At 38.4% G+C, this 19,275-nt stretch overlaps 1 protein-coding gene across 10 annotated transcripts in view; it reads right to left on the bottom strand.

Moving 5' to 3' along the window:
- LOC149258830 (Peptidyl-tRNA hydrolase II (PTH2) family protein) overlaps positions 1-19,275 on the bottom strand; it is a 401,298-nt gene that overhangs the window by 202,569 nt on the left and 179,454 nt on the right. For 9 of the 10 annotated variants that reach the window (XR_016256989.1, XR_016256990.1, XM_089416412.1 and 6 more), the window contains exons 5-6: positions 10,925-11,002; positions 10,608-10,680 (exon numbers count right to left, since the gene is read on the bottom strand). Coding sequence is in view for 8 of the 10 variants with exons in the window: in XM_089416412.1 (XP_089272538.1) it covers positions 10,608-10,680; positions 10,925-11,002 (151 nt within the window). In the remaining 2 variants the exon portion in view is untranslated. Of the gene's footprint in view, positions 1-1,588; positions 1,843-10,607; positions 10,681-10,924; positions 11,003-19,275 lie in introns of those variants that run through there. The other variant, XM_089416420.1, reaches the window with a different exon arrangement.

Raw genomic sequence — 19,275 nt, 5'->3', positions numbered from 1 at the left:
ATGAATTATATCAGTGTCCACGAATGACCAAAATAGATCAATAAGTCAAAGAAAAACAATGTTTGACAACAAGAAGCACCTAAAGCATCTTGAAAACAGTGGAAAAACAGACCACCTCTAGTTGGATCCTTGCTTCTTCAAGAATCCTCTGATGAATGTCTTGTAGCTTATCTTCCTTCTCCTTCCAAAGTCTAAGGGTGACTATCCATCAATTTCTTCCAAGCTTATTCTATTATTCTTTCCAATTTTGATTTGACCTCATCCATATGTAGGGCTTCTTCAACTCTTTTATGGATTTCCTCTTCAACTTTCCTAGTCGTCTTTTCATCTGTAATATTCACTTGTCCCTGTTGTAGATACTTTTCACATTTTAACATTGTTAAGGTCTTCATTATGCCTATGCAACTCTTTTTATTTCTTTCTTTGCCCATTCTTCATTTGATTCGTCCTTTTTCTGCTTCGGCTTGTGCACATTTTCTTCTTTTAAGTTATAACCTCAATAAGTGTTTAGGGCATGAAACTTGGAGAACCAATCATCTTTTTCTTTAAGTCCCTCTTCAGTTTACTAAAAAAATGTCCTCATATTCAAGATGAAGAGCATCCATTCCCTTTGATTTTGTTTCCTTTATCTATCTATTTGAGAAGGCTTTTTCAAATTCCTCTCACGTGTAGTTTAAATGGGGGTCTTTATCAAGACTCATTCATCACTCCCAAACTTCATCTTGCAAATAGTCATACAAGGAAAGCACTTCTTATATTTTCCTTTATAATTTTTAATTGTTCTCTAGAACCAATCACTTTTTATCCACATCAAAGTATTGCATTCCCATCATTTCTAACACAAACACTTGGGGCCTGATATAAACCCTTAACTTTTAGCTCCACTGTATTCACAAGAGTTAACCCAAATATCCCAACACTTTATATTCTTCTCTCTTTCCTCTTTGAATTGAGTTTTGAATCACCCAAATTGGACATTTCGATTGAAAGTTATGACAATTTTATGTTGACTCACTGTTTAAATCCATTGTATGGGAACTGTTCTATAAGCTGACCTTGCATATGTTATATCTCTGGTATTTATGTTCCAAATTCTCTGAAGTTTTATCCTGTAATAACCTGAATATCTTCCCCTGAATGCCACTGGTCTCACTCAGATTGCATTTTTAAAGAGGATGTTATGGCATATTTACTAGCCTTCTTGTTGTTTGCCCTCCTTAAGGTTGTAGGGACAGTATTTCCATGAATTTCACCCTAACAGATTCAATTTTGGACATATATATTGTCTTCTTTCAGATGCCACTAGTCTCACTCAATTTGGAGGTCTCTAGCAAAAATTATAGCTCCAGCTGTGAGATGTACTCCATGAACATGCTCAATCAAATTCTTCCTTTTGATGTCACTTGTAATTAATATAATACGTAACAAAGCATAGTCGACTTGCATAGTAATAATAAGAGGCATAACAAACTTGCATATACATAATGCACACCAAATCTTGATTTGGGGCACAGCTCCCAAAACTTAAAAGTAATATTAATGGAGTTACACAACAACTCGGCTTTTAAGAGAACTTCAATTAATCCAAATGCATCCCAATACAATAATCATAAGTCAATGTGTAATACCAACTCTATTCAGCTCTCATACAATTCGCACGCATTGCCTATGTAGGCCCACTGCCAGGCCAACTGACTATTTACATAAACATTCGACCTCTTATATACCTCCATTGCCTACATTACAGAAATAAATGATGAGGATAGCATAGCAACAAAGACAGCAATGGAACCAACATCCAATTGGAATCTTCAAAAACTGTTGGCAGAAGCCAATATTCACCTACAAGAAAAGGAGAACAGGAATGATATAAAATCAACCAGAATAGCAAAAGCAGTCACGAGAACATAAAAATCCATGAGAGTATTTTTAGCAAGGAGAACACAAAGAAGTTGAGTTTTCAATGCCCAGAAAATGTGAGATTTTAGCGCATCCTCTAAACTGGTAATTACTTCTTATTATTTTCATTAGGTTAATTCTTTTCTTGTGATATTTTCCATCATAAAGTAATTACACAGAGGAGCTCAACAACAAAACAAAAATACCATAAGGATCATAAAGAGACAGCCACACAGTAACACAAGTATTTACCCTGGGAAAACCCACATGGGGAAAAGCCCAACAACCTTTGTCTTAGCAACAAAGATACATCAGTCAAATACATGGTCAAACCGACCAACAATATAGCTAGGTCAAACCTGGTCCATCACCCTCCTAGTCAAGTCAACTGACTGCTCAATAACTTTGATCTGATCTGCTTCTGCTAGGGCATAAATCCGGCCTCATACTTTGCCTAAAGAAGCTCTGTTCTGCTGCCTTCTGATCCACAGAAATGTCCTTCAATTAACATCTTGTCTCTGCCTCAGACGTTAGCATATCTGCTTCAGACCTTCGCATATCTGCCTCAGACCTTGACATATCTCTCTGCATCAGACCTTCACCCTCTTTTTCTAACCTCAGAAATATTCATTCGCTGCCTCAAATAGGCTGAACCTGCTTTCTTCAGGCAGATCCGAATTTCTTGCTTGGAGGGAGGTCGAATGGCACATATTTATAGTGGATTGGCTTATCCGAATGGGTGCATCTATACTGCGGCCGAATTGACTAGGAGGGCCGACCTGGCTTCTTGGAGCCAAAAATTATATATTCAAGATTCAAATTCTCTTCTTATAAAAGCCAACATGAAGAACATGTCAAATATTTTTCTCTTTTGACAATAGCATGAAGAACATGCTTTACAAATACATCAATGACTAAAATAATAATTATGAAGACGGGCCAAAGCTACAAAATTCAACAAAAGATGTACTAGAACTGCAGCATAAAGGATGGAGAGGGAAGTAAATTATCATTATGTTAATTTTGCACCTATGACTGAAATTGAAAAATTTTCATCTTAACCAAGTACCACTCATGAAGCCAAGAAAAACAATGAATCGAATGATGTGATTTATCCAAAGTTTGCATCATTGCAGAAAAATAAGACTAGGAAATGGGTTGAAATTCTTAAAGGGAAGAAATCCATTAGCTGCGAATCAGTCTTCCAAACAAAGTAAAAGCAGATGGCTCCATTGATAAATATAAGGTAAGGATGATTGCAAAGGTGTGCATAGAAAAAAAGGGTGGATTTGAAATAAATGTTTTCCCCAACAACAAAAATCATACAATCAACTATCAAGTATGTGTTGACTCTAGCAACACAATTTGGTGGAGCATCCATCAGAGGGATGTGAAATGTGCACTCTAAAAAGGAGATCTCCAGGTCTATATACTCAACCAAAAGGGTTTAAGGAGGCAGGTAATAAAGAGTGGGTTTGCAAGTTGATAAAAGCATTGTATGGCTTGAGGCAAGCACCGAAGGAACAATTGTTGAAATTCTATAGCATGTGCAGTAGAATACAATTTTCTAAACTGATAATTATTTCCTAATGATTCTCAAACAATGTTTCTCATGCCACTGATATCATTGAATAAATACACACAAAAAATCTCAACTGTAAATGCAGCGGAAACAATAAAGATCATAGAAAGACAGCCATGCACAATAGACACAATAATTTTTAACCTGGGAAACCCAAGCTTGAGAGAAAACCCAGCAATCTTTCCTTGCGGAGAAGTTGTCTTTCAGCAAGGTTTACAAATCAGAATTTTGTCTAGAAATCTGTGCCAATAATACAAGTCAAATACCAGTCAAACCTGGTCAAATTTTGTTTAGTCAACGCTAGACAAACCAATCAAAAGTCAACTCTGTGGTCAAACTTCAGCGTTGTCAAATTCAGCTCTGCAGTCAAAGTCTGCGATCAAAGTGCACATGCAACCTGCTGTCAACTTACACGTGCAGATCTGCGTGGATTGGGTCAAACTTAGTCAAACAACTACGGTCAAATTCAGTCAAACAACCACAGTCAACGATGGTCGAAGCTCAGTCAAACTTCAGTCAATGCCTGGTCAAACTCATCCTTCTTCACATGTGCGGCCTCCAAGAGAGATAGAAATGATAAAATGATCTCCAGCAACAGATTTCTCCTTAGCCAAATTTCTTCTCAAATAGAAGAGATCAATTGAGTTTGCTATGTTGATAATTTGCCTCTCACGTGTTGAAAATGTAACTAGTTTCAGTCTTCATAATTGTTGTTGTACTCATTTCAATATGTATCATATGTAACAAACAAGAGAAAAAAAAAAAAAAAAGTTATTATCATTAAAGCATGAGTTTCATGCTCTTTATTGATGGTCTTCTAGGTAAAAGCATGTTGTTAGTGCTTCCAGGGTTTGTTAGGTTTTAGGATTTATTGTCATGAGTCAAAGGAGTCAACATCATGTTTATAAGACCCTTTCGGGCAAAATGTAATTGTAAAAAGAATTATTTTCGAGTCTAGAAAATCCTGGAAACTCCCAAAGTACAAGTCAGCCCTTATAATTACAAGTCAGCCCAAAGGAGGGAATTTGAACCCTTGAGAAGGCTATATAAAGAAGCAGTTCGACCTCATTTAATACTCACTCACTCACAAGTTCAATCTCAAGAAGGAACTCTGATTGTAGTTGGGAAGCAAGAAGAAAAGAAGGAATTCGGGTGCGATTGCAGTAATTCGCAATTACAGGAATTCAGGTGCGATTACAGGAATTCGGTTGTGATTGCAGGAATTCATGATCACAGGAATTTGGGTGCGATTACAAGAATTCGTGATTACGGGAATTCGCATTTAATTGAAGGAGATCGAAGTTGCAAGTTGAAGTTGGTTGATGCAGAGTTAGGGAAAGACTTGTTGGAGGGCTGACTTGGTACTTGGAGGAGGATTTGGTCTGGGGTTTGGGTCTTTGTGTCTCAATTGAAGCAGATTCTATATGAAGAGAAGAGTTTTCCAGGTTTTCCCTTTGGAGGGGTTTTGCCTGGGCTTGGAGCCTAATTTCTGTGTCCACTTTCTTTATTTTGCTCTTGATATTAGTTTGATGAAGAAGATCTAATAAAGAAACAGAAGAAGAATAATAAAATTCACAAGCAAGTATTAAGGTTAAGGAAAATTGAATTAATTTGCTTCCACTTTGCATTTTCCAACATGGTATCAGAGCTAAGGTGAACAAGGAAGGCTGATCGAAGGACACAAGAAGAACTGCCACAAATTCTCTTAAGTTTTCATTAACAGTGAGCTCTAGTTGGACAGAACAGTAAGCGAATTCAAGTGATTTTGCAAGATCAATCTCAAGATCTGTCCATGCGAGTTCCTCGAGTCAATTATGGTCTGCTGCAGAGAAGAAAGAAGCTAATCAAGTCACGGAGTATGGGGCCAAGAACTTTTAGATGGTGCCCAGCGGCTTCAGGAATTTAGAGGGAAATCTATTCATGTTACTTCTTTGAACCAGCTTGCTCTAACATTCTGATTTATCATGCCTTTTAGCCCACAGATGGTCCTTGAATTTGAGCCCTAGAAAGTTACGGTATTGCTTCAAGAGTTTCCCTAATACAAGAGCCGAAACTGTAGTAAATCACTTTAGAACTTCGCTGGTTTGAGTCTTGAACTTGGATGACTGTTTCAAGGAGAATATATGTGAATGTTAGCAGCCAAAAAACAAAAACATGCCTCGGACATAGGGTTTATAAATTAAGGCTGAACAGTGCTCAACGTGCTTGCTAGGAAGTCGCAAACGATTCCAGATCTGCTTCAAAAGAAAGGTCGGATGCTCATGTTAACCTTATACCCATCAATCCAAATCAATTGTCCTTCATGAATCTTTGAATTAGTTCTTTTAATGTGGCCACAAGGGCAAAATCGTGTTACTCAATCTTTGCTTCAGAGCATGTGTATAGAACACCTATTTAGTGGCATTAGATGCCATTCATCAGAGAAAATCAAGGTCACAGGTACCAAATATCAGAACTGGAACCGAATTGTTCAAAATTCTCAGAGATATTGCCCTAAAGAAGGCTGAAACTCAAAGAAGGAGCATTCTCAACAAATTCCATAACGTGCATGTAGAAGAGGGACCGCATAGAGTATGATGCTCAGAAGACATGGCCAAATTTGATGTAGATTCGCCTGCAAGGACATGAAAGTGCCCAACGAAAACCCAGAATCCCTAAGCCATAAACCAGAACCCTTGCAAATTCAAGCCTCTCTTGAGATCTGTCTTAATTTCTCCACAGGGATGAGAATTTCAGAGGTGAGTCTCTCACATGATGTGCGTTAGATGCATACCGTGGCGTGAGCAGTGTTGTTAAAATCGCGATAAAATCGCGATTTTATCGAAAAAGCGCGATTTTTTCATTTACCCGATTCAAATCGCGATTTTTATGCATAAAAATCGCCACTTTTTTTATAACGATTTTTATCGAAAAAATCGCGAGTTTTTGAAAATATCGCGATTTTTTGGGTAAAAATCGCAGGGCACGGGGGCAGCGCTCTCTTTATATGCAAAATCGATTTTTATTATGTCATTTTGCTGTTTGCACGCGGAGGAGGAGGAGAAGAGGTGAGGGAGAGGAGCTGAAGGGTTTCCGTCGGATTTGGGAGCGAATCGAAGCGTTTTTAAGAGGAATCCAAGCCTAGATCACCAATTTGTCCATAAAAGAGGTATGTAGATTAATTTTTTTTGGTTTTGCTTCTATAAAAACTTTGGTTTTCATTGTTTTTAAAGAATTTTTTGAAATTTTTCATTGATTTGGGATGGGTAATTTGTTATGACTATGAGAACCAATTTGTTATTTTTATTTTCTCATTTTTTTTAAACATTGTTTATTTTTTTTGAATTTTCATTGTTTTTTGGCATTTGGTTGGGTAACTTGGGTTTAGAAATTGGGATTTTGGAAATAATTAGCTTGTAATTTTGCAAATGCTAAATTGTAATTTGTATTATCATTTATGTAATCCTAAATTCCTATTTCCTAATCCTTATTTTTCCATAGGTTTGCAAATTCAAAATTCAAAAACAAACATGCCAAGGAAATTGGATCCTTTCTGGGAATATGGTGACCCTAAAACTCCGAATGATAGACAAAACTTGTATTGCAAGTTGTGTGGAAAGGAAATATTCGGGGGGGTGTACAGGTTGAAGTTCCACCTTGCACAAATCCCTGGACGTGATGTGGGGCCCTGTCTAAAGACAAATGCTGAAATTATCCAAAAAGCCATGAGAGCATTGGGAGAATTAGAGCACACTAGAGACGCCAAAGAAGAACTCAAAAGGCAACTAAAAAGGTCAGCTGACGGAAGTGGGCCAAGTGGCACAGGTTCTACTGCAGCGTCAGTCAATCCGGTAGCTGCATCATCATATTTTGTTCCTCGAACCACACCTGGTTCACAACCAACTATTGGTTCAATGCTAAAAAGAACTGAAAAAGAAAAAGCTGACAAGTTGATGACAAAATTTCTCCTCTGGAGTGATATTCCTTTCAGCATTATAAGGAATAATCCATTTTTCCAACCTACTGTTGATGCTATTGCCAGTGTTGGCCCTGGGTACAAACTCCCTTCTCTTCATGATTTCAGAGGCCGGCTTCTTCAAGATGAAAAGCGTGACTGCACCCAAAGATTGGAGGATTTTAGGGCATCATGGGCACAAACAGGATGCACTGTTATGTCAGATGGTTGGACTGACCAAAAGGGGAGAACCCTTATAAACTTCTTGGTTAGTTGTCCCAAGGGGACTATGTTTATCAAATCTGTTGATGCAACTCATCAAATCAAAGATGCAAGAACTTTATGTGATTTGCTGGATGTGTTTATTTTGGAGGTGGGTGCAGAAAATGTTGTCCAAGTCATAACGGACAATGCTGCAAATTATGTTGCTGCTGGTAGAATGCTTATGGACAGGCATCCTGCTTTATTTTGGACACCTTGTGCTGCCCATTGTATTGATTTGATGTTAGAGGACATTGGGAAAATTCCCTTTGTCAAAGAGGTTGTTGACTCATCAAAAAGCATCACAAAATTTATTTACAATCACACATCTGTGCTTAGCTTGATGAGAAGATTCACCAACAACAAAGAGTTGGTGCGCCCCGCCATTACACGGTTTGCGACGAGTTTCATATCTCTTCAATCCCTCGTGAATTCTATGTGGGATTTGAAGAGAATGTTTCTTTCAGAGGAGTGGCGTGCTTCGTCAATGAGCCGCAAACCAGAAGCAGAGGCCGTCTGCAGACTAGTTTCATACCAGGAAGACTTCTGGGCGGGAGTGCAGGAGGTGTGCGCTGTTACAGAACCTTTGGTAAAGGTTCTTCGGTTGGTTGATGGTGAGAAGCCCGCAATGGGCTATTTGTATGAAGCCATGGACAGGGCCAAAGAAGCCATTCGGTCCTACTATGATGACAAGGGAGATGATGGGTTCCAGAGACAACTCCTTCTATGGAAGGTCATTGATGAGCGATGGAACAACACACTCCATCGTCCAATTCATGCTGCGGGGCTTTTCCTGAACCCTGCATTTTCTTATGCATGTGGGTTTAATTTTGATGTTGAGGTCGTGGAAGGATTATTAACCTGTGTCCAGAAGATGGTGAGATCTTCAGAAGAACGTATGGAGATCTCTAGACAAATTGAGCAATATAAGTTGTCAGGTGGCACATTTGGCTTTGAGATGGCTGTCATTGATAGGACGGTTAAAATGCCAGGTATTTTTTAGTTTGTACTTTGTAACTTTGTTTCAAATTTCATTGTTTCTTCAAATTCCATTTTTTTCTTATGTTTATTTAAAATTTTATTTGTAATTTTGTTGTAGACGCATGGTGGAAGATGTATGGTGGCAGAGTACCCCTTTTGCAAAATCTTGCCGTATGCATCCTCAGCCAAACATGCAGCTCCTCGGGATGTGAGCGCAATTGGAGTGTATTTGAAAAAATACACAACAAGAAGCGCAATAGGTTAACACTTAAACATTTAAAATATTGCAAATTTCCAAATAAATTTTTGAATTCATTAAAGTTTTAAACAATATTTTTTTTATAATATTAATTATTAATTATTAATTTATTATTTCATGAACTTTGTACAGGTTGGAGTCCCATAGACTTAATGACATGGTCTATGTCTACTACAATCTTCGATTGTGGGTGAAACAACTAGAGAAGACACCTGATACGGAAGCCATCTCATTGGATGGGATTGACACCACTGCTGAATGGAGGGTTGAGACCGAGAGGCCTCTCATGGATCCCACTGAGGATTGGTTAGTGCAGGATGAGGGGGAGGAGGAGGGGGAGGAGGAGGAGGAGGAGCAGGAGCAGGAGCAGGAGCAGGAGGAGGAGGAGTTGGAGGAGCAGGAGGAGGAGGTGACACCGCCTACCCGGGCTACCCGGGCTACCACTACCAGAGGACGTGGTCTCCGTCCACCTCGGCCTCCTGTAGCTGCTACTACTAGTTCTTCAGCTTCTAGAGCACGTCAGACTCCACTGCCATTTCCACCACCACAGGCACCAGCTTCTACATCTAGAGGGAAAGAGAAAGTTGTGCCATTTTCTCGCAAGAGGGGCAGAGGAAATCAATAGGATTAGACTTTCATTTTATTGTATATGACATTATGACATGATGTGATACATTATCATATTTTTTGTTGATATTTTGAGGCTGAGTTGGACTTGGGACTCAGGACTTACTATTCAGGACATGATTCAATGTTATGTGTGATTTTAGCGCTAGAAATGATATTAAACATCTTATATATTAGTTTTTTTATCATATTTATGTGTCAATGTATTTATTTTATGTTGTAGATGGTTTAGATATTAAAAAAATTGAAAAAAAATGAATATTTTTGTGCCAAACGATTTTTTCCCGCTTTTTTCCGATTTTTTCCCGATTTTAACGATTTTTTCCGCTTTTTTCCCGGCGCCGATTAAATCCCGATCGCGATGTGTGCAACACTGGGCGTGAGAGATAGGAGTCTTTTTATAGTTTTGAAGAAACTTTCATGAGGGCAGCCAACATGCTTTTAGGAGGGAAAATTGAAATTAAATTTGAATTTTTATTTTTATTTTTATGTTTAGGAGCTAAAAAATTTCCCTCTGCATTTTGAACCATTAGAAATAAGTTGACTATCTTCCAAGTATTGGACACTTAAAAATAATCTTTACCCTCTTAATTATATTTTATTCTTTATAGTATTATCCTCCTTTTGTGTCATAGCTTACTTTACCAAATTTGCCCAATAGTAATTTGCCACATCATCTTCCTTGGGTGCTTCATTTTCAAACAAGCATATCTCTCAAACTGCGAGGGTTCTCATGGCATGCCATATACCACTGGAATCGGCTCGACAAGGAGCATCCAATGACAATAATCTAAATAGCATCCTGATTGATCTTCGTCCTTAAAAATTCAAACTAGTGTGGGGCTTCTAGGATTTTCCAAGGCTTCTTCCTTTGGAGCTTCCAACTAATGCAATCCAGACAAATATTAAGAGCGTTCAATAACCAATGTTGACATCAATGACAACACCATTCAACACAGTTTTCATATGCAATTAATTTTTGGCTAGATGACTGTCAGAAGGCCTTTGTATGCTCAAACTAGCAATCACAAGAACATAATTCATTGATTTCAAAGAAGCCAAACCTGTGTTCGCCCAGCATCAGCAACAATAAAAGTAGGCAAACCTATATTCTCTGCCACTGCCTGTAGTTTGTTCCTGGCAAAATGACAAGTAAAATCTGACTTAGCACAGAAACTGAAAGATATAAGCAAAAGAAAAGCGTCAAAAATGATAAGGGAGATCACGCTCAGAAATTTATGATGTTGCCTTGGAAATTCACTATATGATGCTCTCTAAGTATGTTTGGAAACTAAATAAATCTTGCAATATATTTACTGCTTATTAAAGAGCTTCTTGACAAGAAATTTGATATTTTTAATCAGCAGAATAGAGTACACACATTTCTTGCTGATTTTTGCATGTGACTACTATCTTGGGTTGTCCACATTGTTCCCACTTACTCAAAAGTGCCTTCTGGCTGCCAATAAGACATTTAGAAAATAATAAGAAAGCTTTTAGCAATAATTCATAAATCATAATTGACAAGAAAATATATACATCCAAGATGGGAAACTAAGTAATGAACTGAATAAAATTTCACATTAAATGAGAAAACACATCATAAAGGACAGCAAGTTGCCAAAAAAATGATAGAATAAATGTTCCTGGATCTGCCCTGACCCATCCTCCTGGATCCATATCCAATACAGATACAGTCCAGAAACAGCCCACATTTGTACAGAATCCATATCAGCATGGATCCCATATGGAATTTGTACCATGGCCTATATGTATTCTGTCCCATATTTTTAAACAGAAACTAGCAGGAAAAATATAAAATACATAAAATAAAAAGCAATGAGAGTAAAAGCATGTAGACAATTTAAAAAGCAATAACTGTTAACAACAAATTTGATAGAAGAATTTAATTTAAGTTAACAAGGACAACCGTTATAGAAACCATATCTGTGCTAATTGATATTGAATGCTCATCCTACGTTTCAATAAAGAAATAATAGTCAGAAAACCATCAAAACCGGTGTCTGTTCTTTAATATTGTGCTCAGAGTTCAAATCTGTACCAGCCTTTGAATATGAGACTTTTCATGTAAAGAATGAGGGATCCGCATTCTTAGTTTGTAGCTCCTCTTCATGTTAGAAGTCCATTTGAATATCGAAAGACTAAAGTTAAAAGGAATGATTTGTGTAGTTCCTTTCAACAATGTTTTCAACTTTAGTATTATACACTATCTAAACTAGTTTTCAATTCCAAATGACCGTCACTTGTGTAATGCTTACTTCCAAATGTATTTTATTTAATATATAAATAAAATCAGATAGATAGATAGATAAAAAAAAATATTATATGTACAAGTAATAAAAATATTTTCTATTTTTCTTATGTGATACAAAGAAACCTGTCATCCAAAACTTTCTAATCTGCTTAACTATATGTATTTGTATTTATATCATGGTAGTTGTTACCCCTCTATCAGTGGGGTTTGTTGCATCAAAATCCAGCAGGTCTTGTGAGGGGAGCTCACAAGACAAGAACTAGACTAAGTGATAACACTATGAGGTGTGGCCCATTGTCACCATAGCCAGTACCTCCTGGTCTTTAGTGGACTTTCATCACAAGGGAGGCTTCCATATGTTAGGTCACTTAAAGGATATATCAAGTCCAATGATTGTAGGTGACAAAGAATAGGCTTAGAATAGATGCTCTACTTAAGGACAAGGCTCAGCGAGCTTAATAAGGAAATGCACATTCTCCAAGAGGCCTAATCAGGGCACAAATTGACCTAGGGTTTAGAAGTAAGTAAGATCAATAGGCTTATATAAGGTCACAAGGCCAAGAAAAGGCTTCAAATAAATATGTATGGTCAATTTATGGCACAACAAGCAACCCGCAAGCCCCAAGTTGAAACCTAGGGCAAGACTAAGGCTTCAATAGGACAAAATTTACGTAGGGAAAAGGACATCAACCATAAAATGGTGAAATTAGCCACAAGAAAAGGTTGATTTTGAGGTGATGACCTCACAACCAAGTGTTTAATCCCTCCACTTGGCAACACAGTCAACCCTAGTTGAAATTAAGCCTAACCCTAGCCTAGCAGATTTCCTTAAGAGGCCGAAAATCAGGTTTGAGGGTGAAAAATGTAATTTGAAGTTGAATTTAGGTGTGATCTGTGTTCATGAAAGTGTAACTAGGTTCGGTCCTCATAATGACATGATCTTTGTAAATGATGTAATAAAAGAAAAAATTATTTTTGTATGCCTTGCTACATGGGTTTCATGAGCAAGAAGTGTCATAGGTCAAAAGACTTCTTCTTGATGTCTTTAGGATTTATTAATAAATCAAAGAGCCATGTCATGTATAAAGAAGCTCTTCATGAGCCTATGTAAATGTATACAAGTCTATAAAAGTGTGTAGCAGCCCTCCAAAGACCAAGATCAATCCTCCATTAGCAAGCACAAGAAGTCTGCAAGCAAATTGATAAGGAATTCATCATGTCGGCTTCAATATTGAATTAAATGTATAAATGGCAGTCATGTCGGCATAGATTAATAGACATGTCGGTTCATGTGTTCAAGTCGGCTTATTTTGGGATTACAAACCACTGTAAATAGGTGGCTAGGATATCTGCAATACAAGACAGAACTCGCATTTTTCCTCTGAAATTCCATATGGGTATATGGGCAGAGATCTGCATCAAAGGAGGACAGGACTCGGGTTTGACTGCAACCTCGGATGGGTATAAGGTGCAGATAGAAACTCGGGCTAGTCTAACTCTGTCACATGGTAATACGCATGATCACAGGGATCTAAAATACATGACAGAAGGACACAATGAGTTCTGTGTTAGTTACATTCTTGGCATACCTGTGAATCGAAGATTGCAGTCTCGGCAAAAATAGAATGATAAGGATCTCAGTATAGAGAATACTCTGTCCCAGCATACTCGAAGGCATCATGAAGACCTCGATGCAAGAAGAAAATTACAGTCGTGGTATGATGAGAAGGGGCAGTAAACATCACAGTCTCGGCATAATAAGAATCAGTGACTATCACAGTCTCGGAAAAATAAGAAGGAAGGATCATCACAATGATAATGAAAGAATCTCATAGTGACACTCTTACATTCTAGATACAGTCATGATCTCAGCACAGATGCAATCATGGTTTCAATGGTGTTGTAATAAAGATATCAGTGATATAACAGTGATGTAACAGTGACCTCAATACAGCTCTTATTCATGCCTAAGAAGAGCTCGTTCCGATGTTGAAGACCTAGGTGAAGTGCAGCAATAGTGTTCAGCAGTAATGAAGATCCCAGTGATGCAGTAGTGATGACCTCAATGGTGCAGCAATGAGGATGATCTCAGCAGTGACAGAGAAGAGGATTGGTGTCTTGGTCTTGGAGTGGCAGAATAGGTCAAGGGTCATGGTCTTGGTATTCATCAATTGGAATATCTATAAGAAAAATTTTGTGCGGGTTTTCCTCTGCAAGAGGGAGAGGTTTTGGCCCTGGCAGAAAGCCAAATACTTTGTGTTCTTGTCTCTTTTGTTTTTGATAGCAGTTTGATGAAGCAAACACCTACTAATAATAATATGAAGATCAAGCTAAGATAAAATTGCAAAAGAACTTCACAAATTGTTGTCAGGCTAAAGAAGAATCTCATTAATTTTGATTGCCCTGGATTCTGAAACATGATATCAGAGGGATAAGGTTCAGAAGTCAAAGGAAGGGCAGAAGAGAGACATTCAAGAATCAAACTTCAAGCAGAGTTCAAGCAAGCTGAAGGACATTCAAAGATCTACATTCAAAGATGCAAATAATTTCAGGCAGAAGACTCGGTTAGGAAAGCTCATACAGCAGTACAGTTCAGACATACACAGCCAGATGACTTCACAAGTCCCATTCTACCCACAATCTCGATGCCACAATATGAGGAGTTCAACCTCGGATTGAATCCTTTCTATAAAAGGAACAGCCTTAAAATATCGAACTCTCAAAGCATGATGATACATATTTAAGGGCATATATAGAAGTTTATATGAACAGTACTCAATATAAAATGAAGAAGTCCTATGATACAGCAATACCAATTGATGGGTCTCTACACATCATGGCAAGCATTACTCTATACGATGCTGCATACTACAAGGATCCACAAGTCCACTTATGTAGCCAAATTAGATCAACAGTTCGGTGGATATATAAATCAAGATAGCTCGTAGGCAAAGAAGGCAATCTTCCTATCAAGGATCTCAGTCGGAGGAAGCATCAATACATCTGCTCCAACTACTGCCAACATGATCAAGGTGAAGATTTCATCTTCACATCTCAAGTAAGTATTTTCATTAATCATTTTTGGTGAAATGACTTCATGATTGCAAGAAGATCTATAGGTTAGATGGGTCATCAAAGGTTCTTGCATGGAATAAGAAGGATTGTCATAATCCTTATGGAGAAGAGAAGTCAGTGAACATATCAAGGTCTCCTTTGAATTCATAAGAACTCTTAAGGTTCCCTCTTTCATATGTAGCAAGAAAGGAGACATAAAAGGGATACATGAAATGCTAGAAGATATACTCTCTGAAGTGCAGTAAAGAAGGTATCAAAGAATGAAGAAATATCTTCATGAGATCTCAATTGGGAGATCTGAAGAAAGATGATAAGAAGATAATCATCTACGTTCTTAATAAGCAAGATGGCAAGTGTCCTTGGGACATGGAAGTTTCCTCATACAACAACCTGTGGTATCTATGCAAGATGGAAAAAGGACAAGTTGAGGACAAAAGTGTTAAAGGTTAAGAAGACTTAAACATGTGCAGAAAAGCAATGGAAGTTTTCAAGACAGAATAGTATAGCTAAGATTCAATGCTATGAAAATAAGCTCATATCGCCAGAAGGATGAGGAAGCTGAAGAAAAGGGCCAAGGAAAGAGGGAGTAACAGACCTCTACTATGAGTGAGATGGTGTCCCTCTCAAAAGGGTCCTATCAGAAGTCCTTGCAGATATGACCATGGTAATAAGATGCATCGTGGCATCATGGAAGCATTAAAAACAAGAGTTCATGATATCACCATGGGAATCATAAAGGACAAAATCCATGGTAGTCGAACATGAAGGACATAGCTCTTGGGAATCTCACAAAGGGAAACATTTGCCGGATAGGGATATGCAAGATCTTGAAGATTCTCTGATAGAAACCTTAGTGGAGGATCCACTAATCTGGGAAGGTAGCAAGTGTTTCATCAGAAAATCCAATTTGGAATTCATGAGATGATGGTATGATGACATGAGAAATGAAGCATATCAAGGGATTGAAGATCTTTTCAATCTAGGAAGTTGTTGGAAGAAACCTAAAGGAAAAATGAGGTATGTATGCTTGTATTGTTGGCATTATGTTTCAGGAATGGCTATATATGTTACAGATGTTGTACTTGATGGCAACTCCCATGACAAGGCTCTCAATTTATTGAAAAATAAGAAGGTCGCAGGAAATCAGTTCAGAAGGTGCGTACCCGCAGGTACACCTTGCAGGGACCGCGTCCAAAGACGCAGGCTAGCCATTCAGGAGGTGTGTCCACCCAGTGCACACATTTCAAGGCAGAGAAAAGCTCACGTGGGGGTTTCTTGTGTTTTACTCTTGGTATCTAGCCGACGGTATTGTGTTATTATGGTGTCGGCTCGTGGTATTGTTCCATGATTTGAGGAGGAACTTGCCTATATAAAGCAAAGGAGATCATTTGGTTTGAGCATGTCTTTGGTTGAATATCTTATGAGGTGAGATCTGGTCTAGATCTAAAAGGCGAATCTACTGAAGGACTGAGATCTCTTTGGCGCAAGATCAGATCTGTAGATCTGACTGTTTGGGTTACACTTAAAGTCTTGAAATCATTCATACCCGAAAGGACGCAGGTACAGTGAAAGGAAAGTGCGCCGGGACGCAGTGCAGTAGGAGGATACCTGCATGGGGACGCAGGGTAGACAAAGTTCAGGTGCATCCGGGACGTAGTTCAGTATCTGGAGATCTGCGTGGGGACGCAGGGCGACCAAGGTTCAGGTGCGTTCCTGAAGCAACAGGACGCGGCGCGATAGTGTCTTCGGGTGCGTCCCTGCAGCAACAGGACGCAGCGCGATAGTGTTTTTGGGTGCGTCCCTGAAGCAACAGGGCGCAGAGCAGTTGAAGGAACAGTGCGTAGGCACGCAGCGCAGCAGAAGGATCTCTGCGGGTGGTCGCAGGAAAGCAGAAGGTGAACTGCGTCTATACGCAGGTCACAGAAGGGAAAGTTGCGTCTCTGTATTAAGATGTTCTGTTGATTGAATTTCTCTGTTGATAAGGTGTTCTGGGTTAGTTCTGTTATTGCTGATCTGATAACTGTAGTGGACTGTAACTGATATGTACTTGGTGACCATTTGATGCTTTATGAAAAGAAGTAGGGGGTTGTAGCTCCCTTCCAGGAGAGACTGGAAAACGAGAGAGAGTTGTAGCTCTCTGCAGGTTGCAGCCTGCGTACTGGTAAAGGACTGCACCAGTACAAAATCATTGTAAAAGGAGTATCTAATTTGAAAGAAGATAGAGACATATTGCAGCAGGTGGTTTTCACCCACATTGGGTTTCCACCTTACATCTTGTGTTCTTTGGTGTGACTATCTGTTTTCTTTGTTCATGCTCATTATTTTATGGTACTGACATGCAAAAATAATTCAAAGATCAAATAAGGAAGATTTATTAATTGCTAGATACTGATTCACCCCCCCTCTCAGTATTATTTCCAACAATTGGTATCAGAGCAGGTCCTTCAGAAAAGCTTGATCGCTTGAAGGTAGATCGTTCATCATGAGCAACTACGAGAGAGAAGCATCAATCAGGCCACCAGTTTTTGATGGGACAAACTTCAATTATTGGAAGGTAAGAGTTACTGCATATCTTCAATCTCTTGGTACAGAAGTTTGGGACATTGTAGAAACAGGCTATGCTTTTCCTTCAGCTACTCCTACAGATCCAGCTGAGAAAAAGAAGTATGAAACAAATGCAAAAGCAGTCAGTACTCTGTTAGGATGTATATCCCAAACGGAATTCATGAAGGTAATGCACTACAAATCCGCAAAAGAAATATGGGACAAAATTGTCACAAGCTATGAAGGAGATGAACAGGTAAAGCGTGCTAAACTTCAAACTCTCAGGATTCAGTGTGAGACTCTCAAGATGTATAATGATGAAAGTGTGGCTAACTATTTTCTTCGGGTAGATGAGATTGTTAATTGTATGAAAAATTTGGGTGAAGAAATAAGAGAGGCTATAGTGGTTGAAAAGGTTCTAAGATCTTTGTCTCCCAAGTTTGAATCTAAAGTATCTGCTATAGAAGAAAAGGAAAATCTACGAATTCTTACTATGTCTCAGCTACATGGAATTCTAACTGCTTATGAAATGAGAAAGGCAGGTCCTTCAGACAGAAGAGAAGCTGCTTTCAAGGCATCAGGCAAAGGAGATTATTATGAAGCAAGCCACGTCCCAGAAGAAGAGGAAGAAGAATCAAATTTTGTCAGAAATCTTCAAAGGGGTTCTGGAAGGTTCAGAGGTAAGTTACCTTTTAAATGCTTTGCTTGTGGAAGAGTAGGTCATTATGCTGCAAAATGCCCTTATAAGGATAAAGGAAAGGAACCTGCTAGATGGAACAAGAAACAGACCGCAAATAAGAAAAGCTACTACACTCATGAAGATAGTGATGGTCTATCAAACAGTGATGAAGATGAACAAGGTAATGAATATAAGTTGTTAATGGCATTTGAAGATGATGATTATATGGATGTTGTAGATGTGGATAACCTTTATGATGAAATTACTAGACTCAAGAGATGTATAGAAGAAAAGAACATGATCATTGATACTCTACAATTTCAAATTGATGAAAAGGAAAAACATCTTGAAAAATTAGAAGGTGAAATTGTTGGTCTTAGAAAAGAGATTGAGAAAACAAAAGCTATTAATCTCAAGTTTGTCAAAGGATCTGAAACTTTGAATGAGATTATCAATGTGCAGCGATCTCCTCTAAACAAGACAGGTCTGGGGCCTGGGCTATAATGGAGAAACTTCTCAAGCATCCACCTCAAAAAGTTATCTTGATGCAGCAAGAAGAAATGAGCAAAAGCAAAATGAAGATCATCAGGTAAAGCAGGGACGAATTACAAACAGAAACTATCAGGGGCAATCCATCTTAAGGGTGAACAAAAGCTACAACCAGCCACAGGTAAAATCTTCTCAATTTGGTTCAAGAATGGATGACAATAGAAATTACAATCATTTGGCCGGTAGATTTGATAACCGCAGAAGTTTCTTCAATGGACAATGCTTTTCTTGCCATAACTTTGGTCACAAAGCAGCTCAATGTGTTGCATATAAAACAATCATGACTAGGGAAGCTCAAAAACAAAGAAGTATGACAGGGATTACAAAAAGGACCTATAACAACTTTTCGGTTCTTGAAAATGAAGTTGAATGTTCTATTTGCAATAACTTTGGTCATGAAGACTCTGAATGCAGGAGCAGGTTTCAGCAGAAAAAGGAACAAGCCTCAAGCACCAAAACATGGAGAATAAAGGAACCTCAAACAGAAAGATGTGGGATAGCTTTTTATGCAGAGGGACAGGAAAATCTATGGTACATTGACAGTGGATGTTCGAAGCATATGACAGGTGATAAAGAAAAACTTGAATCTTATTCTGCTCTAGAAAAGGGA

This window comes from Pinus tabuliformis, chromosome 6 (assembly GCF_031772625.1).
Source record: "Pinus tabuliformis cultivar Carrire ecotype Pingquan chromosome 6, CPIR1, whole genome shotgun sequence".
NCBI classification, from domain to species: Eukaryota; Viridiplantae; Streptophyta; class Pinopsida; order Pinales; family Pinaceae; genus Pinus; species Pinus tabuliformis.
Note: the sequence above shows the minus strand (reverse complement) of the source record. Positions and strands in the feature narration are given on the sequence as shown.